Source organism: Furipterus horrens, unplaced genomic scaffold (assembly GCF_987537825.1).
Source record: "Furipterus horrens unplaced genomic scaffold, mFurHor1.1.pri manual_scaffold_5, whole genome shotgun sequence".
Lineage (NCBI taxonomy): Eukaryota > Metazoa > Chordata > Mammalia > Chiroptera > Furipteridae > Furipterus > Furipterus horrens.
The window spans coordinates 10,012,126-10,038,673 of record NW_028327175.1 but is presented as its reverse complement, the minus strand read 5'-3'; the positions used below and the strand labels follow the sequence as shown (position 1 = coordinate 10,038,673).

Below are 26,548 nucleotides of genomic sequence, written 5' to 3'. Positions count from 1 at the left end.
AAACGAGCATGATGATTTGAGGGAGGCCAGGAAGGCCTTCTCATGGCTAAACCTGTCATACTTGGGGACCAACAACCACTAAGGTGCGACAGGCCCTGTCGTAGGGCCCAGTGCATGGCGCGGGGGTCGGCTGCCCAGCACACCCACGGCCTGGCGCACGTGGGAGGGGGTTCCCGTCCTGGCTCTCTCCCCTCCAAAGACGTTCATCATAAAGCTAGCGTGAAGCTTGGCGAGTGGCCAGGCGGGACACGTCGTCCTCGCCCACCCTTCTGGGCCGCCTTCTTCCAAGGGAGGGACCAGGTGTGCCGGGACAGCAACAATGATGCTGCACGAGGACAGCCACGGGGCTCTCATGGCCACCGGCAGACCCCAGCTCAAGCGGCAGCGTGTGCTCCTTGGCCGCGCTGGGCACGTGTCTCGGGAACGGTGGGAAAGACGGAGGAAGAGTCTCTGCTCAGGGTGGAACCCTGGCCGCCTGACGGGACTTCTACTTTTAGGCCAACACTGGATCCAGAATTACCTACTGAAAGGAACTTAACCTTGCATAAGGATGGGTATGCATGTCATAGATATATGTGGTAGGGAATAAGAGCTTAAATACCAGAAAATGGAGCGCATGGCATTTCTGTTCAGAGCTGGAGCAGCAAAGAAGGAAAACCAAGTGCCAGCGGTCTCTGCACACTGCTCCCAAAAAGGACGCCTCAGACACGGTCCTTCAGACACATTCCTTTTGTTTAAAAAAAAAAAAAATTAGGGAAGATGCTGAAATCTGGGGAAATTAATGAGGGCTTTTCTTAAAAAGGTAAAGTAAGTGATTTTTGCCTAGTGGAAAACGTTTTAATACTTTGAAAAGCATGGACCCTTGTTCCCAATTAAAATGTCCTTTGTCACCCTTCTTTGCATTTTGCGAGCACATGTACTTTGGCACCTTTGAAAAGAGACTTTAATAAATAAGGGAAGAAAGAGAAATTCATTAGTGAACGGTAATAAATAACAATAACTTAAATCTCAATAAATATCTTCTCTATATTTCTGTATCTGAAACGGATGCATTGCATCGAGTAGCTTCTCTGGTCACTGGTGACCACGCATAGGCGGAGCTGGGGTGTATGTAACATCTGTCTCTGTGTAAACCGACAGGCCGGCGGGTCTCCCTGCCCCAGGGGGCGGGGCCGGGGGCGAGGGGAGGGGCCTTCCCCATCGCTCTCCTGCAAGAATGCTGCCGAAAACCACAACCGGCTTCCTATTGCCAGGGCCGGAAAGTAAATGCCTTCATGTTGGTTTTGAGTCATGAGGACAGCCTCTTTGGTACCTAGCCAATTTCTTCCCACCCCACACACCAAGTTCAAGATGAATCACCAGCCGTTCACAACGCGCTGGTGGTAGTAAACCTCAGGCCTCCACTTTCAGATTCCAAGGTTACTGTCTCTTGCGTCTTTGCTCTTTTTCTCCCCCCTTTCCGGGGTATGTCTCCACTGAGTGACAGAAAAATAAACCTTTCTTGCTTTCAGCAGTAAAACGTAACGACAAGGAAGGACACCAGGATTACGTTTCCCCGGTGTCTCCAGACGTGTGAAAACAAACCACAGGAGACACACTGGTTTGGTTTCAAGTGCATCCGCAACTGTGCCTGTGACCGGTGACAGTGGACGGTGGACTGTATCAGGGGAAGCGATGGCAACTCCCAACCAGGGACGCCTGCCCTGAGCTTCTGGTGGCATCGGCTGCCGTCCGGGAGAATCCAGACGGCTGCTTTCTCTCTCTCCTGTCCAGTTTTCTGCAGCTGGATCTCTCTGTACCAGGCTCCCACAACGGCTGCCTTCCTCCTCCTCCTCATCCTCTTCCTCCTCCTCCTCTGCCTTGGTCCTCATCTTCCATTCTGGGCGAACATTTCCTGGGAACCTTGGTCCCTTTCTTTGCACTGTAGCAGGAATGCAATACACTGCGGTCTCTGGAGCCGGAGTCAGATACATCCACACCTTTTAGCGGAATGCTTTCTTAGAATATGGTAAACCAGGTTATCATCTAAAAACGACAGGTCGTCATCGAAGGCGATAGGTCTGCAACAGGCCTGCCCTACTTTGTCACTCACTAGCCTCCTATTTTTAGATAAGTTTTTTAATATTTTGTCGTACGTCGTCTCGGCTGCCTCGCAGGAGCCGCTGCAGTATCGAAAAATCAGTTCCTCCTTGGTTTCGTAGCCCAAACCCAAGTCGGTGACATTCAAATGCACGGCAGTGAGGACGCAGCCCCGGTTTCTGCCCCTCTGGCCCCGCCGGCCTTTCCCTCTGGAGCTGTCCAGGGCGGCCGCCGCAGCCTGCCGGTTTCGCTCCCTTTTAGGGAGCACAGCCATTTGTTTGTCCGGTGTCCTTTTCAGTCTTTTAATGGTGGCTTGAATAAAATCCATGACGTCATCAAATTGATCAGGATAATCCTCTGGCATATTTGCTATTCAACAAGAAAACAGAAAACGGACAACGTGAGACAACAGTAGCTACCATATCAATCCGTCTTCCAGACCAAAGCGCCTCCCCAAGTGAGCCCCGACTGAACCCCCAGCAGAGCTGGTGGCCTGCCCAAACACGCGACTGCTATAACCAACACCCGCCCCTGCCCCATGACAGAGGCTAACACGCGCCTCCCAACGCCCCGCAGAAGGAAGGTGATTCAGGAGACTGGCATGGTGGGCGATAACACCTCCCAGTAGAAAATAAATCCCTAGAGGTGTGCTTTGCATTTGTAAGACATCTGTCATTTCCAACCCCACGGTATTGAGGTTGCTGTGAGCTGGCCGATCCTCGATGGCCAGGGTTCTTGTCTAAAAACAGAGCCTAGAGCAGAGGATGGATCGCCAACCATGCAAATGAGCGGGGATGCTCGCTGCTGTGCGGGAGTCCAACCCTGCGGGGGGCGGTGCCGGGAAGCCACTGAGTCTGCGGTTTGAACACAAGCCCTGCGAGATTCTGGCGCAGGGGGCTGTATGGACTGCACTTGGGAAATCCTGAGAAAAGGATGATCTCGGGTGGGGAAGTCCTCCAACACGGATGCTACTACTGAGCGCCCTTTCTACCCTGATTTCACACCTCTGCACAGATGAGTGGGACCAGAATCATTCTGATAAAACAAATGAAAAGCTCATGAATGTAACTATATTTTAAAACTTCCTTAAAAACCATGAAGAGGCTGAAAAGCAGCTTGCTATAAGCTGATGATTAAAATGTTTTATAGAGCTAAGCGGAACGAGACGCAGTTTGTGGACAGACCCCGGGGTAGGGCCCAACCCCTGCTGCAGTCTGTCACACACTGTCCCTGGTTGCAAACAGGACAGGATGTGCCCTTCGGGACCTCACACGGAGGCATGACGAGGCCCCTGCTAGGATGTCTGAGACCTTCAGATGGGACTTAGCGACCTTCTGATGATTTCTGCTGTGATTCAGCACTCTCTTCAGCTGATCAAGAGAAGAGACACCATTTGAACAATCTAATACATTTCTAAAAGAGGGAAGCAATTGAAATGCCTGCTCATTAGGTACGGGATGCTTTATGCTCCCCTCACCCCATTTTCAGGTAATTTAGTTTGTTTAGGATTGTACATGGCTTAGGGAAATAGACCACAAAGGAGCTGTTAGCAAGAGGGAATGTTTTTTGCCGAGACCAAGTTAAAGCAGAGAAGGATTGCACTGTGCCTAACCCACATCAAATTGTTCGGTCATGAATTGATTGTTAAAAAAGATGTCAGGTATCCTGTCATATAAAACAAAATCCAGCTAACGTGACTTAACCACATCCATCCATTTATCTGTCTAGATGTAGATCATATATATAAGAAATATGATCTATAGTAATGAACAGAGTGGGGATCGTGTGAAACCCCCGGAGCACCTCAGTGTTGGATCTCTAAAATTTCGAGCAGCTTCCACCGTGGTTCTAAGCCCCATTACCTCCGGCCTGGGTGACTCCCTCATCCCGGGCTCACCCTCCTTCAGTCTACTTTCCACCCGCAGCCAGAGCAGCACCCTTACAGTTGGTCATGCACTCACACCCCTCCTCTGCTTCAGACCCTCCAGTGGCTCCCCATTGCTCTTGGGGGCAAAGCCAAAGTCCACAAGGGTCTCAGGCCCTACCGGACCCGGCCACTGCCCATGCCCCAGCCTTCACTGCCTCTGACCTCATCTTCTCCTCACTGTTCCCCAGACACAGGCACTCCCCACCTCCGTTGGCCGAATCATTCATTCTTCGCTGCGGGAGGCCATCCTGTGCACTGTAGGGTGTTTGGCTGCATCTCTGGCCTCTACCCAAGAGAGGTCAGTAGTATCCCCAGCCCCTCAGTAGTGACAAACTACAGTGCCTCCAGACATTGCCAAATGCCCCCTGGGGGCAAACATCTCGGGCTGAGAACCATAGGTGAGACACGGGCAGGGACTCAGGGGCTGGCTTCTCTCGGCCTGGAACACTGGGCCTCAGAGCACCCAGTAGCTCACTCCTCGTGTCCCCTTCAACTCTCACTCAGATGTCCTCACTGCAAGTCCCACCCTGACCTCCCTTGTTTCGAGTGCAATGCCTCCTGAAGCTCAAAGCCAGACTCTCCTGCCCTCATAATACTTACTGCCTTCCCACATTTATTCCTCGTGTTTGTGATTTATTGCCTGTCTTCTCTGATAGAATGGGACCCCGGGAGCCTTGGCTTGCTCACCAGTGGATCCCAAGGGCTTAACGAGGGCCTGGTCCCGGGAGGCCCTCATGAAAGGCTCCCAAGTAAACAGCCCACGTCACACGGGAGGCTGGGAAGACCCGACTGACCGCACGGTCATTTTCCGCCTGAGAGCTGAGCTGACAACCGTCTCCCTGCCCCGGCCAGCTTCCTGCGGCTTTCAGGTGTCCGCTCACAGGCCCACCCGTCCTGAAAGGGCTCCTGCCCCTGGAAGCCACATTTGCCCACTAGGGGGTGGACTGAAGAGTGGGAGAGTGCCCTGAACTTGTCATTTCCTCTGAGCACGCTCTAACTGGACTTCCCCAGGAAGTTTTTTTTTTTTCTTAAAACAAAACTTGAAGTCACTCGGAATTAAAGAAATGAACTCCTTACTCTGAAAAATGAGCTGCTTGTGCTATTTGTGATTTTTTCAATAATAAGCTGTAAAAGAGGAAATTAGGTGTGCTTAATTTGAAAAATCCATGCTTAAACTTCTAAAACTGAGATATTAGAGGTGATTAATCAAAATACAAGAAAAGTATTCAAATTCCAAAAAAAAAAGACTCTTTGTTTTACAAAAGGACTCACACAGTGGGGTCCCGAGGCGTCATTTAAGAATTCCTGAATAGATCATTAACTTAAAAACCTGGGAACATAGAAAGCTAAAATTGATTAAGAATCAACTGAAGATTAATCATAAGTGAGGATGAAACATTACTAAAGTTTTAATGTAAACTAATGGGAACACATTTGAGTTACAAAAGTTCAACTTACACTGGTTTACAGACTCATTACTTTCTATAACATGATAAATCACATAATTTAATGTGACCAGAGTTATAATAATGATTTGAATCAGCATTTATAATGTTCTTATTTATTACCATACACTTTCAAAGTTCCTGAAAAACATGCTCCCTCCTTTTTAAGACATCTTGATGGCGCAGCTCTGCCCACAGGCTTTGCTTGCCAGATAGAAGAGAGAACACTTAGTTAAACTGAAATTTCAGATAAATAGTGAATACATTTTTAGTATAAGCCATCCTCCATAATGTGTGGGACACACTTGTATTTCACGATGAGAATCTTTAGTCCCTTTCTCTTATTTTAAATTCCAGTTGGCCTTTTCGGGTTGATGCCGTGTGAATGGACTGGCCACTTAGACTTTAGGGTGACGTGGTGAGCAAATCAGTGACCCTGAACTGAAAGGCTTCCTGGCACCTGGGAAGCTCAATAAATGTTCGACATGTTAAACTGAAGGGTGTATGGAGTTCATGAGAATGTCTCCTTTTGATGGGAAAACCTCCCCCACCCATTGTTGTTAATGTGGACATATTTATTTAAGCCCCTAGTTCAGGCCACAGGCGATTCTTGTTGAGCTGAAGGATTCCCTTCCTCCCCTTTCTTCTTATTGAAAAATAGAGCAAAAAAGTAAATATAAATATTTATGCTGAAAGTTTTACATGGATAGACTTTTTGGAAACCAGAAAAGGGCAATATTATATTTTCCAAACCACAGAGCAAATAGTCCTGTCTCTTCCAACTAAATTCCTAATTCTGGGCCTTTTGATGCAGACTGAGTTCATTCGTACAGAAGTCTCAATTTATCAACACTAGGCATTTAGAGGGGTAGCAGGGGCCATGCACCTCACGGAGCCCACCCAGCCTCAAAAATTCTGCAGAGGCCTTGAACCTGGCCCAGGCAGGCCAACTCCCCTTGCTGAACCAAGAGCCCAAAGCTGCTTCAGCCTCCTGGGAATTCACCGAGCTGAGGGGAAAAAAGGCGTTTGGGTTTGGATTCACTTCCTAAATTAAGACTTAATGTTACATATATCACTTTGTTCTTCATCCTGTAAAAATCTTGGCAGAATGTCAGCTATGCAAATGGCCCTCATTAGTATTAACTTTGATAGTAAAATACTTGCAAACCACAAAAGAGGACCATCATTGCCTTTTAAATGCTTGCTCATTTCCCAGACCAACTTGGAGGAGAGATCTTGGTTGGAAAAGCACTTCCATCTAAAAGCTAAAGTTTTTGAAAAGCCAGAATACCCAAATGTATTCAAGTCATCTTTCAGTTTGCAACCAAATATTTTGGCATTATTCTATTTAAAGTTTTTTAACTTTGATGTGCCCTTTGTATAAACAGCCTTATTTAAACAAGTGAAACCTTGTCCTGGGGCGTGACTCTCGGAACAAGCCGTTCACTGCAGAAACTGCCTCCCTTGATTATGGGGAAAAAATACGTCACCTCAGGAACAAAGGACTGGGGTATTGACTGTTTTGTAAAGCTGTCTGCGTTTTTATAGGAACAATGGTGAGGCCTTGGAGTACTCCCTGTAACAGCCCAACTAACTAAAAAGGTACGTAATTCCAAACGTTACCTTGGTGAGGCTGGCTGCCGTTTAGCGCATAGTCTCCTAATGTTAGATTTCTCTTACAAACAGGACAGGTTAACAGTACAGGTTAAAAATAGAAATCAAAGGGGTCATTTTTTTACTCATAAAGTGTTCTCCCCCTCCTCACCCCGGCCAGGCTGGGGGGCTAAGCCAGCCTGAAGCCTGTCTTTAAGCCATGGGCCCAAAAGGGAGGCAGCACAAGGTGTCTACAAGGCAGCGGGATGGCCCCTTCCTGGAGGGGAAGTGGGCTCTGGTCTCTGAGGCTCCGAGGCTCCCAGGAAAGAGGGGGCCGGACCCTAGCCCCACCGTGGCTCTCTCTTAGAGGAGCCATCTGCCTGGCTGGAGCCAGGCTCGGGGGCTCAGGGGCCGCAGGCACTTCTTGCTCTGGGGAGGACCTGCCTCTGTCCTTCGCTGTAAAGTGTCCAGCTTCTGTGCATCACAAGGGCAAGAGTTAATGTGCCAAGGTCCCTAGGGGTGAGCTACTGCCTAAGCTACGGCCACACAGGTGAGAGGGCTGTCTGGAGCCAGTGTCTGGATACCTTCACTGCAGGTAGTGCCCGGCGCTGGGGTGGGGTAGACCCTGAGGGTGCTATGTCCCAGGCTGCTGAGGTGCTGGGCAGCCTGTCCTCATGTGGACAGCCTCCGTCCTTGAGGCTGCCGGCAAACAGGAGGCAAGTGGAACTCCCCCACCCCCCGCTGGGGCTGGGGGACACGTAATCTAATATTCTTTGCTTACCTGTTCCCCAGGTAAAGTACAAATTGCTCTGAAGACCAAGTACATGAAAAATAGAAGTTCCCTCTCTTTCTCTCTCTACATCTGTATAATCATGCATATATGTATATATGCACACACACACACACACACACACACACACGTTTATATGGAAAGATCAGCCTCAGATTGATATAACCACTCGAGAAAATTCCCAACTAATGCCATTCTTTAGACTAGCTTGTTTTTATTTTTCCATAAGACACAAACATGCTTTTCTGTCATTATTACTGAACTATTATAAGAACTACATAGCAGAGTCTTACTTTTATAATTCCTTGCATTACAAAATGTCATTATTCTATATTTTAAATAATAGCCTTCATGATGCACTTAATAAATGCTACCAAGATAAAGGTGGGATGGAGGCCGACTTTCACACAGTAACTTTAAACCCAACAACATCCCTGCAGGGGGAAAGCAGGGATTGTGTGTTATCTCCACTTTACGGGTCAGGAAACTGAGGCTTGGTGAAGATCGACATTTGCCCAGAGCCACATGGCTTGTAAAGGTGGACTCTGAACAGTTGGCTTCAAAGCTCAAAGTTACTGTAGTGCTCCATGACGCTTATTTGTTTTTAAGTGCAAATCTGACTGCCCTGCAGCTTGTGAGTCTCGGGGCACATGGAATTCCCTCTGGAGCACGTGCCAGGTGTGCCGATATCACCTGCACCTGTTTGCCAAACTCAGAACAGGACATGAGAAATGCACTTTCTGTTGAAAATTCAATGAGAATTCTAACATCAGGCCGCCAGGGGCCAATGAAGGGGAACACGTGGCCTTCAGGGGCACCTCTCCTGTGTCCTGGCCCTTGCATGCCAGCCTCAGGCTGATCTGGCATTTTCCCATGTAAAACCGGAAAATCGGCCGCCAAGGGCAGTGGCAGAGTCGGACAAAGTGGCCCCGTCTCCGGAAGCTCCTCCCTGGCACCAAATGACTCTTGCTGCAGAGCTGGAGAGGACAGAGCCTGGAATTCCAGTCTGGGTCAGTCCCTGCCCAGCTTCGTGACCTTGGACTGGTCCCTTAAGGCTGATGAGGCCCACTAGACCCTCTCCGGGACCCTTCCCATGGCTAAAACCCCGAAGACACAGACAGTCTAAGTCTTGGTGGGAAGTGCTGCCCGAGTCACTTCTGTCGGGGAGGGAACCCCCTTGGCTGAGGCCCCAGCAGCATCCCACTCAGCCACCACTATCTGGGGCCCCAGGGAACCCCACAGGAGGTATTGTTGGTTCTAGGAGTCTCAACTTTTTCGGTTTTCCTCTTGGCTCAATGTCTTGTTACGTTTGAAATAATCACCACCAAGTATCTTTCAACACATCAAGTCACCTTCCTGTGCCCTACTTGGGAGAGGAGGAAAGATGTACCCACAGGGTCCTGTATTCGAGCCTCAAGACGCCCAGGTCCTGGTGGGAGACACCCATCTACCTCACCTCCAGCTTACACGTGAGAGGACAGCCTCTGCTGCCAGCCACAATCTCTCAGCCTCCAGCATCCAAAAGCCAGACCCGTAAAGTCGCCACTTTCTTAAACTCTGTTTTATTCATTTCTGTTTTCACTACTTCAAGCATGGGTAGGTCATACCCAGTGCACATCTCCGAGGCTAGAACCACCTGCTGCAGCTGCTACCAAAGGGACCACAAGGGCCCTACAGCTTGTCCTGGAAGCTGTCCACCTTGTTCTCACTGGACCTTCATCGACCTCTGACATGAGTAGTCTTAGTCTGTGAAAATGTTCCAGTTCCCTGAAAAAGTCCACAAAGTCCTGTCATCTGCTGCCACGCAAAAGTGTTAATTTTGCCACTTATCTGAATTAATTAAAACAAACAAAGGCCTGTTAAGTAACTAAGCCCTGGAACGCGCCACATCCCACGTTACGTAACGAGCATCCCACTCCCCTGTTTTGGAAGGAGGATGCTCCCAGCGTGGGACCGTCCTGATCCCACACTGCTCCTGGGTCAGCGTTGGGGGGGGGGGGGGGGCACCGTGGCTAGTTCCTAAGAATAATGACCAGCAGGGCAGTATTGTACGAGGTCACTGTGGCCACTGCCAGAGCTGCCAGTGGGTCCTCTCCCTGACCAAGCGGTGTGTTGGCAGTAAGGCCTAATGACACAGCTTTATTTGAAAAGTATTTGCGTTGTAAAACCACCAGTGTTTGGTTGTTTTAAAACAGCATTTCCGGATCCTCTCAAAGCAGAAGAAAAAGACCAACCAGAATGCAAACCATTTCAGAATCAGAAAAAGCTGCCTGGGGTGGACTTTCCAATGCCACTTTGCCCACCAAATGCCATTTCCTTTCCCATCACCACCTCCTTGGGCCAACATCACACACGCTTATTCATTATCCTGCAGGCTGAGGTGCTTTTATCCTACAGCTGAACTAAGAAAACCTGTCCTAAGCGGATGGAAATTGCTGCATGAATACAAACAGCCAGAAAACCCCTCACCCAGGCAGAGACAGACTGGATCCACTTACTGCTCAGATTCTAATTGCCCTGCTCTGATTTCCCCCTATGGGGTCCATACTTTTATTACAGTCATGTTAATAATTTTACAATGACACAGCATGGCTCCCCTGGGGGGAGAGTATCCTTTCTCCTGCTTTTAAGTCAGAAAAACACCCACCAGGGTGCCCATTTGTCAGCTAATCCACGCACACCCGGTGCGAGCGAGAAAGCTCTCCCTGTGGGTGCCCAGTGCCCCAGGCTAACGAGTGTGCGCCTGCACACAGGGAGCTCTGCTACTGCCCTTAGAACGACCTTCACGGGGAAGGGCGAGAAAGTTCCTGGATAAAATGAAGTGCACAAAAGCCACTTGGGAAAACAATCCTTGTGATGGTGTCAGAGGCAGGTGGCTTTTGAGGAAAGCCCCAATGGAACCTAAAAGCAAAGGAACCCGCAAAGCCCTGCCCGCAGGCTGAAAGGCTGGGACTCTGCCTGACCCTCCTCAGCCCTTCCCAGTGGGCCAGCTGGGCTGCAGGGAAGAGGGCCCGAGGGAGCTGGGCAGGAAGAGCTGCCTGTGTGATAGATCTTGTGGTCAGGCGTGAGGAAGGAGTCTCTACCCTCCCGCGGATCCATTAATTGGAATCTCTGACTCTTCAGGGTACCGTTCCAAAGCGACCACCTTCACGAAACCCCAATGCCTGACTTTTCTCCTCGCTGACTTTCTGTCCGAGCCAGAAGAGTTACGTGGCAGTGTCCTGGGTTGGCAGGAAGCGATCGTGTGACAGGGTCACAAGAGCGGGTGCTGGGCTCAGGTTGCCCTGGGTCCAGAGTCTGGCGAAGCTGCTTAACCCCATGGAGCCCTAGTGTCCCCTGTACAATGAGGAGAGTCACCCCTTTACCGCAACCGAAGAGAAGTGCTCAGCTCAGTGCCTGAGAGCATTTAACAAATGGTGCCTCAAGGAAGTCCCTATGGTTGTCATGTCTGTGATAACTCTTCAGTGATGTCTTCAGAGAAGGCAGTGGCATGAAGAGCCTGTTCTGGGGATGAGGACACTGGTCCCTTGTTAGTCTAGCTGTTCCAGAGGACGGGCCCAGAGCCCCGACGGGCGGTCTGTGTGCTGCGGGCAGGAGGAGCAGGCCTGTCATGGGAGTATGTGCTGTGTCTTCCGTGTGCCTAGAAATGCCTGAAAATGAGCCATACATGTATCAACTGATTCCACAGCCCATGAACAGTACTTCTGTGTCCTTGGTGGCAAAGATCAGCGTCTTCAGGCTGAGGCATGTACCCCTCTGGGGGCCCAGGAACCCTTCCTATAGCGCCTCTCAGTAGTTTGAAGAGAATCAATTTCCAGATCCTCAAGCGTCCACAGGTGCCGTGTCTGACTCTCCGCTGGCCTGCCTGCCTTTCTCCATCACCCTCCTGTCTCGTGGAGAGGGGTGAGCTTCTCACCCACTCACTCATTTTACTCTGAGGCACTGTCCAGGCGGTGAGCACCTGAAGGTGCCAGGTGAGGACGACTGAGACCTGCCTGGCTCCTGGGGCAAACTGGTGTCCGAGGCTCCTGGTGTGAGAACACAGCGTCATGAACGTAGCAATCTGAGGTTCACGCAGATCTAATGGTGTGGAAACAGTTACACAAATCCAGGCTGAAGACAAGTCTGCAAAACAGCAGGCCCGACAGCCTGGACTTTTCAAAAAATGTCAGTGCCATGGGAACAAACGCCTGGGAGCCATACTGGAATAAAGGAAACTAAAGAGACAGGACAACCAAATGCGATCTGAGATCCCCGATTAAGAAAAAATCTATAAAGGACATTATTGCCACAACTGGGGCAATTTCAATATGGACTATCTATTAGATAACAGCATTGTATCAGTGTTAACTTTCCTGAGACTGATAAGTGAATTGTGCTTACATAAGGTATGTCTCTGTCCTCAGAAGGTCGTTGCTGAGCTATGAGGGGGGAACCAAAAAAACCCAGAATTATCTTCTGGAGGATGGGCCCCTTGTAGCACAGGCTTCCCCTGCTAGATGAGTGTTCTAGGAACCCATCTGTATCAGTGTACAGTCGTCCCTCTCTATATCGCGGCCTCACTGTATCGCAGGATTTTAAAAAATATATTTAATTACTTATCGCAGATTTTTCGCTATATTGCGGGATTTTGCAGTACTGTACAGTAAATACTAAAATAAATGTAAGGTTCCTACTTTGTGAATTTTCACGTGTCGTGGGGGAGTCTAGAATGTAATACCCATGATAAGTGAGGGGTCACTGTACCAGCTGGCATTGCTGTAAGAGGCTGCATTCTGCTTCAGTGAATTTTTTTTGAAGACTTTTCCAATGCCTTTGCCCATTTCTAGATGGGTGATTTAGGAGCGCACCTGCCCATACTACACTGAGCATTCAGCAGTTTTTGTCCCAAATCAGCATGACCACTGTGCCCCACCCGCCCTATTCACCCAGTCACACCCCTAGCATCTTCTTTTTGTTTCCCCAGATGAAAAAAGTCCTCAGAGAGAAATGTGGAAGAGATGAAACAAAAAATGGCAGCACTAAAAGGCATCAAAATCGATGAGTTACAAAACAATTTTGAGCCGTGGAAAAAAGTCTCAGTAGGCGTATTGCCTCAAATGGAGAGTACTTTGAAGGTGACTGAAGTTTAAACACATAAGATAAATACACAATTTTTTATAAATAAATTCTGTTTTGTTTTTTGGTTCGCCCCTTGTAGTTAATGGTACGTTTGCAACTCATTCTCAAATGATTCAGGGGAAAAAATGAAGCAAATGCTAGCAAAAGTTTAGTCGTGGTGACAGGGACATGAGTAACCACTGTACTACGAACACTTACTGAGAGAAAGTCCCATATGAATCACCCAAGAAATGTCGAAGCAGGTGGTTCTGTATTTCACTCCGGCGGGCACTCTGGCAAGGCCCAGTGCTTTATCTGCCTGTCCGTCCCTTCACCCACCCATCTGTTCATCTTACAATGAGGATCTAGAAGTGTGATGGTTTTCATGGGTGTATCTGAATTGAAAATGAAGTTGGACTTCTTCTGACCAAGAAGTCCATTTACTGGGGCTGATTAGTTTAATTGTTCTCTGTGAATTGAAGGAGTTCAATCTGCAGATTCACACTTTTGCCAGCAATATATGTGAAGCACATATACAGTTCCCACGTGGGCTGGAAACGACATCTGGTACAACTAATGAAACTTGGGATGAAAAAAATGTTAAGAGTCACCTCGGACGCGTGCAATAGTCTACAACCGTATTGGCGCAGGTTCACAAAGCAAAAAAAGCTTGAAAACTTAAAATAACAGGTTCCCATGTCAGTTATTAAAGGTGTACAAAGTGGGTTCTGTCTCGTCTGAGCATACCAGCTGTTCTCAGTGGCGACCCGGACTCTGCCCACACAGCCCACACTGCGCCCACTGTGGCAATTGTCCGGCCCAGGTATAGCCACTCTTAGTTTCTCGTGTGAACCCCCATTTCCCCGGGCAGAAGAGGTGTGGTCTAACAAGAAGCACCTTCCAGAAGGTTCCCAAAGGCTGTCATCCTGTCAAGCACTCCAGGAGGCCTCACTATGTCCCAAACAGCTAGGAAGCCTCCTCCTCTTGTCGCAGAAGCATCGGTATCATAGGAGTGCATAGAGGAATCCAGGTTTCCCTCCTTCTAACACCTGGTCTGGTCTGTGAAGTAGCCATGAACCACAGGAGCCCGGTACCCCTGCAGCCCCAACGGAAATCCAGGAAAGGGCCTGAAGGGAATTTAATATTCCCTGCTTCTTCGTATTGGCTTGCTTGATCAATTTCCTGGAAATCTGAATGGATCTTCATCAAGCTGGTGTTTGCGTTTTGTTAATCTACTGATATGGGAGCACGGTCTGTGGGAGCAGAACTTGGAGGTTTGAATTCTGGCTGCACCATCACTGACTATGATCTTGGGCAGCTCTTGAGGTCTCATTTCTTTCCCTGTAAAATGGGGATAATAATATCTCTTCTTCTCTGCTGGGGCTCAAACACACTTGACCCAAAACCTACTTGTTGAAAATGGGGTTACCGCGTGGTCGGCTAAGGGGTGCTACTCACTTACTTGAGGATAAAGAGGTTGATTCAGTTGTGCCAATGCCCAGAAGCTTTTGAAAAAGAAGAGCACCTCACTTCAAAGTGAGAAGCACACCTGTGCTACGTAGACCCCACTCAGGAGCCGCCTGGCCCTTGCGTCACTGCTATGGTGTGACGGCTTCGCTGCCGGATCCCACTCACTGCCACCTGCCTCCTTGCGGTGCTCCAGGAGCCCACCGCCACCCAGAACCCAGCAAGCGCCTTCTCTTCCTGGGTTTTACGACATCTCCCAATCTGGGTATCACCTACAGAGCTATCCCAAAGTTCACACCACTTCCCGCCACCTGTTCCCAGAACTCGGCGACGGGTCTGGTCTCCTCCTGTACCCAGCACCTGCCCCCTCCCCATATGGCCACCACAGATTCATCCAGGCTTCTTCTCAGACTGGAATGTGCTCTTTTTCCTCTCGCTCTCCTTCCTAATACCCATCTTGCAAGGACCAGCTCAAATCCGCTCTCTCCCCTAATCCTTCCCTGCTGTGCTCTCCGAACCTCAGTAAACTCCTCGCCAGGAATTCTCACTGTGACCACAGTCAACATAAAGCCCTCCACAGACAAATCTGTCTGTCTGACTGACCACCCGCCTACCGTCCATGGTTTACAACTCGATCATAAGCTATTTGCCTTTTAGATGCCACACTGCACCCGAGTGCGTAGAAGATACTTAGTACCAGCTTCTTGATTGGGCTCAAGTGGCTAATTAGAGAACAAGTATTTTAACTGAATAAAGGTGCTACGGACGCTTATGTACTAAATAAACAAAGATGAAAGGGATGCTAGAGGGGAACATGCCAGAGAGCCTTTATTTTTATATCAGCAAAAGCAGAATCTTTTGAGCAGAATTCTTTGGCTGTTGGATCAGCTTAAGGTCCTAAGACGGGCCAATTCAAATCAAGCCTGAAATAGATTTCTCTAAACAGCCGAAGTTTGAAATAGGTCTTGAGACAGGGGCCAAAGTGAGATGCTAGTCTCAGATCCCAAGTCAGTGATCAGTGCCCCCTGAAAGTCTGACATGCAGTTTCTTACTTGGTTTCAATATTGCTCATCCATACAGTCCCTAAAGCAAGATGAAGTAATAGATGGATGGTGTAGTTATTCTGGACTCTATCTCCTGTAACATTACATTTGAAAGCTTACCACTTAACCAGCTGCCTGCATTAAAGTTCACTAAAAGCCTTCTGCTGGGTGCATGAAACAAATTAAATATCCAGCTGTGATCATTTAAAGCAGAAACACTCCATCTCAATACAGGTAGCCTCCAACTCCCAGTTCCTTTACCACTCACATGTAAAGATCATGGTTTGCCCTGGCTCCGTTCTCCCCATAGGGGAAGGGGGTCTCCCTGAAAAGACTATGGGACTCTGGTGAGAAAAATTCCACAGAAACTACGTGGGCTCAGGAAATGGGAGGAGGGAGACCCGGGAAGAGCCAAGGGAAGCCGACCCAGGGGCAGAATCCCAGGCAAGGCTGACCTGCCTACGTGCTGATCCACCGAATGACGGTGGGGCCCAGAATAGCCTCCCCGCAAGGCCTGCATTTCTTTCCCGCTCCAAATTATGTTGTGCTGCTTGAAATTCCACCAGTTAGAGCGGCGTCTTGGCAGAAGCTGGCTGTGGTGGGAACATGGGGAGGGGCCACTGGAAGTAGGAGGGTGACAAGTGACAACTACAATACTTGTCTCTGGGTCTTTACAAAGCATGACCTCATTTAACCCTCACAGCCACCCCATGAGGCAGGCTTAATATTATCCCTATTTCACAGATGAGGAAACTGAGGTTTAAGAGATGCTAAGTAACAGCTGGTTTAGTGACAATGCTGGGATCTGAGCCATAGTCTGGTCTGAATGTGTGAACTTGAGCTCTTTCTTATTGAAACTGCCTGATTTCTTGCTCTCCGCCCTTCTGCAGATTTAGGGACTTGGCACCCCAGGAAGAGACTGTGGCCTAATAATATTGTGAATTAGATTTCAGTTATATCATGGTTGACATAGATTTTTGTGGGCTAGCCTGGGAACTTGATAGCTTGATTTAGAAGATTGTTTCTATAGAGAATTTTGTGACTTTCTACCAGACTGGTGAAGTATAATCCTGTTATATTACAACAAATTGTGGATGACCTATAATTACAATGTAACAATGCTCAATGTTTCTTCTAGTTGGCTTCCAGCCCCACAAAGAAACCCACTTTACCAGCTCAGGGAGTTTCAGGTTTAGTTTCAGTTTACAATGCTACCAAGTTTACCACATGTGGTACGTTTACGAGATGGTATGTTCCATGAAGGCAGGACTTTCAGCTCTTATGTGTGGCAAGGACTGCCTGGCACCTAGGACAGTGCCTGGCACACACAGGCACACATGAACTGTTTGTTAAGTGAATACATGTTTTTAGATCACAGATTTTTAAAACCACATACACATTATGGTTTTCCTTGTGAGACACGCTGAGAGCTGTCACGCACAGCTGAAATCTGGGGTGTGACTACGATTAACTAATACATTCAGATGACCTTGTGCAACACGGTTTTAGTCATTAGTCGAAGGCCTTCCTTCTACATAACGTGATTTCCCCTAAGTAGCAACACTGAATGCTGTCTGTTCATTTCAATGGTTTGGGGAAACTCTGGTCCCGGCCCCCTGCCACCGAGGGCCTCTGGCACTTGGACAGTCTGCTTTTGGGGCTTCCATTCAATTCTAAAATGCTGTGACATCTGTGAGTTTCACCTAGATTCCTCACTGCCTACTTAAATCGCCCTCTGGAGGAGATATTGGCAAAAAAGCAAAATAAAAGAATAAAGATATAGCTAAAGAAGAAAGTCTTGGATGCCCCACAAGGAAAATCACAAGTTCTAGGTTTTTGCCAAGTCTGAAGCTGCTATAGGAGGCAGCCACAGCTCATTTGTTTTATAGCCCACCTCTAGGGAGGTGAGGGAGCCATTTATGATTTCTATTTGGATAGTTCATCCCAGGAATAGAATTCTGGCTGTTTCATTGACATTGGACCAGCAGAACACATGCAATCTCAGGGTGAGTGTATGGATGGGGTACAGTCCAGTCCCCTTTGAACAGCACAGAATGACCACTGAGGTGGCTTCAAAGGGCCTTTGCTCAATCACTAAGTTGCAAGCCTTTGAAAAGAAGAGGGGCCAGGATTTATGGTACATCATAGTTTCAAATAGAACAAGTGACTTAATGTTTTTCTGCATAAGCCTTAACCAGTTGCACGGTGTACAGAGCAGGATATAAATGTCAGCGCCATGACAGGGGTGCGTTGACACGGTTGAGTGCTCAAAGTCTGCACAGTGTCATTATTCCGCCTTCCCTGCGCTGACAGCTTGCTACCGAATTGAACATACCTGGAAAGAAGTCAATTTGGCTTAGCATGCAGCTCAGTGTCTCTTTCAAGTTTCCTCTAGGATCTGTTGGGGCTTCCTATAGGTGAAACAGAATTGGGTATGTTCTGCTGGCCCAGATGTAAACACAGTAGTCGGAATCCTGTTCCTTGGTGACTTAGCATCAGCTCTGGAAGAGGGAAACTTCCCTTCCCCTACAACAAACTTTTCCCACACGCGGGATCAGTAGGAATGACGCTACCTTGCTCTGTGATCGATGGGACCTTACAGGAGGCACAGATTTTCAAAGGGGATTATCAGGTCATAGTGACTCTAACCCTGGCGGCACATGAGACTCACCTGGGGGACATCTGAGTACCCAGAGGGCCAGGCCACACCCCAACCTCATCAAACCAGACTCTCTTAGGCTGAGGCCCAGAGTCAGTAGTCACTCAAGTTCCCAGGGGATTCCAGTGAGCAGGGGTCTCTCTGGAGTCTTTTTCCACAGGGTGTTAGGGCAGGGGCATGAAGGCCAGGGGGCAACACTCCCAGCCATGGGCATCTGGGAGTGGAAAGGCCTTCCTTTGCTGTACAGTTTTAAATCCTTCATTGAGTTCTCAGAGCAAGTCAGTAACTTGTCCAAAGTCACAGAGTTAGTCGGAAGCAGAGCCAGAACCAGGAGCCAGGGGCAGGTAAGCCTAGGTAGACGGGACACTAATAGGCTAACTGGAGCTCCATGAAGTAATCGGCTTCATACTCAGGCCCTTTTCTCTCCTGTGTGGCCGGGTTAGAGAACTGCTGGCTCCCACTGTGTCCCTGCTACTCTGGCCTAAGCTGCATGCATGACTGAAAAGACACTTACGCTCTCATGGGGACTAATCTGAAGGCAATGGTACTGAGGGGCATTTTAAATTTAAGTTTCTACTAGAGAATCATTTGTATAGATGGAAATTCATGGTTGAAGCCCAAGCCTTTAACAAGAAGTTTATATTGTATAACGAATGGACAGAAACTCTCGGGACAGTTCTTTTAATGTCAAGGAATCAAGCATGTCCTCTTTCTAACCTAAATCACTCTTGAAGTCTTAATTTGCCTTGAAAAACGAACTTCTTTTTTTTTTCTTTTTGGGACTTCTGGCACAGATTTCCTGGGCTGTGCTTAGCCCAAGGCTGCAGGGGTGGGGGACTCTTACCACACAGCGGACTGGGAGGACCATGTCTACTGTGCATATGACTGCAGCATATTTCAAATGCAAAATAGCTGCAGGGGTAATGTGAGGGTGGAGTAGCCTGGGGACATTCTGGCTCTAGCTCACTATCCCTTTATTTGGGGATTGTGTCAGATTTTCCGCCTTTGTTACCCACATCCCTCTAACCAATGACCTCTAACTGTGACGTAGCACACCTTACTTTATGTAACAGATAAACTTCGGAAGCCTGGAGGGTAAATTATATCAAATCACGTCCTAATACAGTGCCTTCTACAACAGTTGTGAGAGGCGCAATCACAGATTTATTTTCTAATATGAATAACCTGGCTTCTTCTCTTAGGAGTTAACATTGTCACGTGTGGAGGGAACCACAGTGCTCTCCCCCCGCCCCTCAACCCAGCTCCAGCTGTCACGATTTACCCCAAGTCTTTCTAGAACCGGAACTTTTCTGAGCAGATCTGACACTGCCCAGATGCCTGTTCTGGAAACCGAGGCCCTTCTGTATTTTCTCTGACTCTGGCTTGGTTTTGTGAAGGCTGAGGCCTCTTCCCTTTCAAAGGCAGGCAGATTAGGAGGGGAACGCAATTGTTTTCAGAATTCAGCACAGCAGGGCATACCCAAACAGATCCAAGGGCTTTGGGAGAAAGAAAAAAACGTGGTGTGTGTGTGTGTGTGTGTGTGTGTGTGTGTGTGTGTGAGTGTGTGATTGGGGAAGGGGAGAATAGGGGACCACCGTGTCTTCCGTGGAGGTGGAGGAAATATCTGTTATCGGAATGCTAAACAGCGTAAAAATGTGATGCCCTGTGTGCTGGGCAAACCAGCAGGTGTCAGAGACAGACTAGGCGTGTGGGCCTTCGGGCAGCGGCAGCCTGCATGGCCAGCGCGGCTCTGCCCGCGGGTCGGGTAGGCAATGCTGCCGTCCAGACTGGCTTGGGTTGCGTGCGGGCGGCGGGTAGGGGTGCGTGGGGGTCCGCGGCGGGCCCCCCGCGGGGAGGGAACGGTTCTTACAGTCACTGCTCAGCGCGAAGGGCGCGCGGCGGCGGCCGAGGGAGCGGTCTTCGGCGGGCGCCTCGGGAAGCCTCTTACCGGCGGGCAGCGGGAAGGCGGACGCGGTGTGGAGCAGCACCAGGCAGACAGCCACGACATCCCATAACTTCATCTTAGAGTCCCGTCCGGCGGCGGCACCTGCGCCCGCGGGCGAGAGAACCGGAGAACGCTAGTTAAGCCTGGGCGCCGCCCCGCGTGCAGCATCCCCGCGCCCCCTGCAAGTCTGGCACCGCCGTGCTCCGGGGCCGCTGCAGCCCGGCGGTTCCCTGAGCACCTCCGTCCTCCTTCCACGTCCCCGACTGGCTCCCCCTCCCGGTGCGCCCCAAGCGCGGGGCTCTCTCTCTCTCGGTGACCAGCCACAGCTGCCTGTCTCTTCTACCACCCGTTCCCAGTTTCTGACCAGGGCCGCTGCCACCGCAGGTCCCAGTACGACACCAGGACTCCCGACCAGTTCCTACTTCTGGCGCGCACCACCTCCATCCTCTGCGGGCGACCGGGAGGTCCTCAGGCTGTGTAGGTTCTCTGCCCCGGCCAGAGACCTCCCCTCCCCGCCGGGCAACTCTGGGAAACCAGCTCTCAACTCAGGCAAGCGATCGGGTCTTTTAAGTTAGAATAAAATCAAGCGGACCCTGGCCCGGGGGTCAGGATCCAGCTGGGCGGGGCAGTCTTGGTGGCACCTTCAACCACCCGACGCCCACGATTCATTCTTCCCACCTGTTTTGTCGTCGGAACAGGAAGTTAGTAGAGACTTGGCGACGTTTGGCCGGCATGAGATTAAGTTACATAACTCCCCGAAGCATCAGCTCGGTTTAAAATCCTAGTTCCACCTCTGAAAGTTATGAATATGAAACGACGTTTGAAAAGGCCTGGAGGGGCACCAAGCAAGCGCTCAATCGCTGCTTCAGCGCTGGTTTTAGGTAGGGATTCCATTTGCCTGGCATACCAGCACATCTGTATTTTTGCAGTTTTGAGAGGTTCAGACCCTAAATCCGTCCCCCTCCCAGAGGAGTGTGGAGCTCCCCGCACCCCGGTTAAAGTTACTCCTGGACGACGGTACCTGGGCCCCGGCCCCTGCCCCTGCGGCTCACACCGGCACCAGAAGGCCGAGGCAGCCAAGGCGCACGGCGTGGGGGCTCTTCGCAGCGAAGGAGCTCCGTTTGGCTTCTCAGCCCCAATACCACTAGAGAGGAGGGCCACGCACGAGGGAGGGGGTGGCGAGAAAAAGGCTCCGTCAACTCTGGGCCAAACTCCACCCAGTTAGGAGGTGGAGAGGAGAGAACCCGGCACCTCGGGGTGCGGTATTATCCAGTACCTTCCCAAAGCCAGTGTTTCAGTTTCCAAGGGAATTCTCAAGTGGAAGCTGAGGTTCGTGCAGCGGATTACCCCCTCTCCTCCAAATAAAACGGGTTCTTAGAAAAACCTCTGAGCTTTTTCTCCCGGGAGAGAGTAAGACAGTTTCCAGGTCATGCAAAAAACTTGGGTGCCTTTCGCCTCTACTAATAATCAGGCCCAACGCCTCCCTTCCAGCAGCCACCGCTTCTTCTCCCATCTCCACCAGAGCTCCCGCCCGGGTTCCTGTGCAGGACACCCGGGGAAGCGTTTCATTCGGCCACCACCTCCAACCGTTGCAGACACACAGGCATTTTCCATCCCTAGGGCGTCTCTCTGTTCGCCACGCAGCTGTTGGGCGCGGGGAGCTGGTGGGGACAGGAGCTCGGGGCGATCTGCGGCTCCGGGCGCCTCACCCCGCGCTTGTAAGTTTACAACCCCTGGAAAAAGTCAAGGCGCTGGGTTCGGGCGCAGCGAGGCTTGTTAGCCGAGAGGGCTAGGGGACGTGAGGCCTTCGGCCTCCTCTCCCGGCGCCAGCTCCCGGGTACCTGCGCAATGGCTGGCCGCCCCGAGGAGCAGGCAGGCGCGGGGTTAACACGCCATTCCAAATCTAGGCGCCCGCCATCAGAAAGTGACAGAGGCACCAGATTTCCCTTCTGCTAAAAGGGCTTTTCCTTGCCCCACCCCACCCCCCTTGGCCATCGGAGGGCTTTATAAATTGGACGTGGAGATTCTCAATTAGAAGTGTGGCGAAGCTGGCAAAAGAGGAAAACTCCCCGCCTCGCCAAAGGCGGCTCCGGGCTCCGGTTCCAGCCCTCGGCCGAGTGCAGCGCAGGCCCCGAAGGAGCCCTTCCAACACCCCGGACTGGGGAGGGCTCTTGTCCCCTCTGAACACCCCTAGGGCTGGCTCCAGTGAGAAAGGCTCCTTAGTTCTGGGGGGAAGGGATGGTGGGGCCTGGGGGCTGCGCACGCACAACGGTCTATCAGGATGCCTTCTCTGAGCCCTTCTGCCCCCGACCCGGCCCCCAGCTTCCCTGTTAGTCTCTGCCCGACTTATTTCTGCCGCCTTTACTACGCGTGCGTTTCTTAACCAGCTGCCTGGTGCGGTAACCCAGCTCCCGCCCCGAAGTCGGCCTCCGCACCCCTTCTTGTACCCAACAGGCGGGGCAAAAAGGGTGTGTCTCCAGCGCCGGCACCTGGCGGTCCCCAAGACCCGGGGCGGAAAGGACGCCCAAGGTAGCTGGAGTGCCCGCAGCAGCCGCCGCTCACCCCGGGGCTCTTCTTAGTTCCCAGCACCAGGGGGCACCAGAAACCGCCGGAGTCCCGTAGCGCCCACGCGTCCGGAAGGCTGCGATGTCATTTTGAGTATAAAACCGGTGAACAAGCACTCTCCCTACAATCCTCCCCAAATCCAAATTACTCCTGGAACTTCTGAAAGTCCTCCGCAGCGTCCCAGCTATTCTGGCTCCTACCTCTCTCCCCTCTCCCCCTCGTGGCTCTCTCCCCACCTCACCTGGGCTGGCTTCCCCGCATTCCACATTTAGAACTCCTCCCCAGATTCCCCCACGTCTGGGTGACAGCTTCGCCGGCGCGGAGCGCTCCCACTGCCAGGGCCCCCGCACCTTCTTGTGTCTGGCAGACTAGGAGGTTGCTTTGGGCTTTGTCTTCAAGATCCGGATCTCAGAGGGAGAAAAAGGAGGCGGCGTGGGGGGGGGTGGACTCTACCTCGTGGTTTTCTTTTGGGGTGGGTACAGAAGTTGCTGAAAGATGTAACTGTGCCTCCTGTCCTAGACTGTCAGAGGACTTCTTCCCAGGTTGGGCCCAAGACCCCGGGAAGGAAAATGAATAAGGGCCGCTTTCTGAAGACAGCCTCAGGGAAGGGTCTGTAGGTTAGAGGGCCAGAGGTCGGGTTTCAGGTCTGAGGGCCTCCCGAACCTCTTTGCGAGCGTGAGGTGGGCACGCTGCAGGCTTCCCGGACACCTAACACTTGTTGAAAAGGCGACACTGTCCCCTCTCCCCGCCAAAGCGGAGGCGTTGCGAAACAGCGGGGACGAGACCGCCTTGGGGCCAGGTGGAAGCGCGGCGACTCTCTCTGGGAGGGCTTTGGGGCGTGAGGTTGGAAGCGACATCTCCTCCTTGGGACACTTCAAGTGTAGATTCAGAACACTGAGGAGGAGGAGAGCGCGCTCTGACATACCCGCCGCAGAAGCTGGAAGAGCTGTGTTTGTCCCCGCCAATAGGCAGAAATGTAGGGCGCACGGGATTTGGGCGGACCCCCACCCACCCGGGCGCGCACGTCGGCTCTGCGGGCGGGTTTGCGGTAGCCGAAAGTAGGGGAGTGCGAACAAGCTGGGGTGCGGGGTCCCCGGAGAAAGTCCATTCCCCGCCAAGATGAGGGTTGGTTTTTCACTGGGTGGTGCTGGAAACCAAAGGGCGACAAAATCTGCCCCGAGGTGGTGCCAGGTAGCGGAGGGGGTGTTATTGGGGAGGCGGCATAGTGCAGGACGAAAGGGATCATTCAAAGAATCACTTCGAGGGCCTAGAAGAGACCTTGGGGAGCTTCAAGCGTTTGTTCGAGGCGGAGACACGAGTCCTGACCTGTCCCGGGAGCCCCTCTCCTGACCTCGGCTGGGATGGTCCCCTGGGGTTGCGGGCATTAGGAACGTGAAAGCAGCCGGGGTCCGGAAAGGGCGAGGAACATAACTTTGCCAGACAGCGCCCGGAGGAGGGGAGCCCCCTGTTTTTAGGTTCTCAAGCACCTTTACAGCAGCGCCTCCGGGGCCCACGCTGTACCTCACTTGGAACAGACCAAAACAAGCTCATCAGTAAGTTTCACTCCCAGCAATGCGATCTATGCAGCCGCACCTCGCGAGAGGACACTCTGGTCGCGGGGGGTGGGTTCAAAGGTGACCCCAGCCCCGCACAGTCCGGGTACGTGACAGAAGAGAGCCCCGCCGAGTCGGGGAGGGACGCTGCACCCCTCGGACATTCGGAGGTCCACAAGCATCAGGGACACCTAAGATCTTTGCTCACGTGGGAAGGCACTCTGCCCCTCCGCAAGGCAAGTCTCTCCTGCGTCCAACTTCTCTCTTTTCTATCCGCCCGGCGCCTCGGTTCCCTCTAGTTTTTCCTCTTTCCAATCTCACTGCCTGCTCTGGAGTCCAGCCGCGCCCCCTGTGTCCCGCGCCCCGCAGCGCACTGTGCCCTCCGGGTACTCAGGCAACACCCACCCGCCCCACTGGGTCGGCTTCTCCACTTACCTCGGATCCGGTCTCCGCAGACCCCCAGTTGGACATTAACTCCAGGAGCCCCAAGTCCCAGCCAATACACCCATCCGGGCCGAGGGCAGGAGCACGGAGCCCCGCCCCACAGGTCAGGGCACGGCGAGTTCGCAATCCTGGGGCCGGTCAGGGCTTCGAGGGCGCACGGGAGGCGGCGGCCAAGGCTCCAGCCCCCTCCGCTGCGAGGAGGGTGAAGGATGGCGACAGTTCCCCCGCCGGCCCCCCGCACCCCCAGAAGCCGAGGTCGGAGCAGCTGCAGCTGCCTTGGTGGGGGGTGACAAGGCTGCGCGGGCCCTGGGCGCGGCGGGCGGCTCAGCGGCGGCGTCCGCGCTCTGCGCCTTCTCGGGGCGCAGCGCCGGGGTGCACGAGGTGGGCCGGGCTGATGCTGCCGCCGGAGCTGAGATCTTGCCTGGAAATCCGAAGACGACACCAAGTCAACCAGCGCAGGGAGTCGGGTGAAGACATGAGGGCGCCAGGAGCGCAGGCTGGTCCTTGAGAGCCCGGGCCGGGGGGCCGGGGGCGGGGTGGGGGAGGGGAGGCGCGGGGCCCGGGGAGGGGAGGGGTCCGGAGCCGGCGGTGGAAGCGGGAAAGGAGAGCAGCGAGGAGGCGCCCGACCTCGGGAGGCGGGGGCTCGGGGTGCAAGTGGGCGACGCGAGGCGCCCCTCCCAGGGGTGCAGGGAGAGCACTCAGCGCGTGGGGACGCTGCCGGGCTCGCGCCTCCTCCTCCCGGGGTAGATCCGGAGGAATGTGCGGAGCTCGGCGCAGTCCAACCCAAAGGGCAATCCGATCTTGACCGTGGCTTCGTCCCGCGCTTTGAAGGAGGGAACGCTGTTGGCGGAGGGCTGCCCTGAGCGTTCCTCGCGCCTGTCGAAGGCTTTCCTTCCTCCTGGGCGTCTGGCCCTCCCGCTTTTCTGCAGGGCAGAGGAAGGCAGTGGCGAGGAGAGGAGCTGCAGGCCGGAGTTCTCCTAGCACACGACGAAGGAGAGGTGCGGAGCAGCCAGTGAGGGGAGCCGAGTGTTTGCCAGGGGACGCTGAGAGCGGGGATGGATTTATAGGGCGCTTACTCCGTGACGTGCCCTCCGGTGGCTTTTCTGATTCGCTTTCTGACCTAAACACACATTAGTTGAGTCCCCATGCTGGGCCAACACAGTCTCCAAATATCTGCTGGCTGAAGTCAGAGGCTTTGCATATCATGTATTACATGGCAGGCAATGAAGAAGGCTTCTGAGGCTGGCCGGCTCCTCCGTCCTAGGCTCCATTTCCACGCTGCTGTAATATAATACCAGACATGGGGTAGGCGCATACATTCAAAATCCCAATTCCAGAGGCGTAAGATCACCTCATCAGGGCCAGGTCAGGGAAGGTTAGGCTAAACTTGCTTTTATCCAGATTTTCAAAAATGCAGATGGGAAACCTAAGCAGGCAGTGTCCCTGGGGTGCTGAGTTGCCAGGGGGCAGGGACCCAGCGCCCCATTCATGATCTCTGTGAGACCCTTCGGGCGTTCCTTTTTGTTGGTTAGTTACCAGCAGAAGCAACCAGAGCCTTCTTTTGTAGAGGACGTGAGGAGGACAAGTCCTTACACAGCCTGCACACGACTCTACCCACAAATCCGTTTCATTCACACAGAGCATGAAATGAGCTCTACCTTTAAAATAATGTGCTACCTCAGGTACGTCTTTGTCAGCAGAAACCTGCTTTCTGGAAGCCATTCATTGGCCCTGAGATCAGCGGGAACGCTTTATTTTATTAGCTTGAGCCAGGGAAAGCGTAAACAGGCTCAGTTTACATCCATGTACCTCTTATTTTAGGACTCATCCGGTTGTTGGGGAGTATGTGTCCCTCAGGTAGCTGACACAGACAATGGACAGGGGAAGTGTGTGTGGGAGGGAAGAACACGTGTTATTAAACTTCTTAAAAGTCAAAGA

The 26,548-nt window shown here is 51.9% G+C and overlaps 1 protein-coding gene and 1 long non-coding RNA gene across 3 annotated transcripts in view; one reads left to right on the top strand and one right to left on the bottom strand.

The window, feature by feature from the left end:
* Positions 1-26,548, top strand: part of LOC150008182 (uncharacterized) — a 46,132-nt gene that overhangs the window by 3,176 nt on the left and 16,408 nt on the right. The window lies entirely within an intron of this gene.
* GDNF (glial cell derived neurotrophic factor) lies at positions 743-25,115 on the bottom strand. Of its 2 annotated transcripts, none has more exons than XM_090276164.1 (3): positions 24,602-25,115; positions 19,974-20,150; positions 743-2,448 (listed from the first exon to the last, which is right to left on the bottom strand). In XM_090276164.1, the coding sequence occupies exons 2-3, from the start codon at positions 20,122-20,124 to the stop codon at positions 1,964-1,966; spliced, it is 636 nt and encodes a 211-aa protein (XP_090132290.1). In that variant the 5' UTR covers positions 20,125-20,150; positions 24,602-25,115; the 3' UTR covers positions 743-1,963. The 2 variants fall into 2 exon arrangements, with proteins under 2 accessions (XP_090132290.1, XP_090132291.1); XM_090276165.1 differs by having other exon boundaries at positions 20,052-20,150.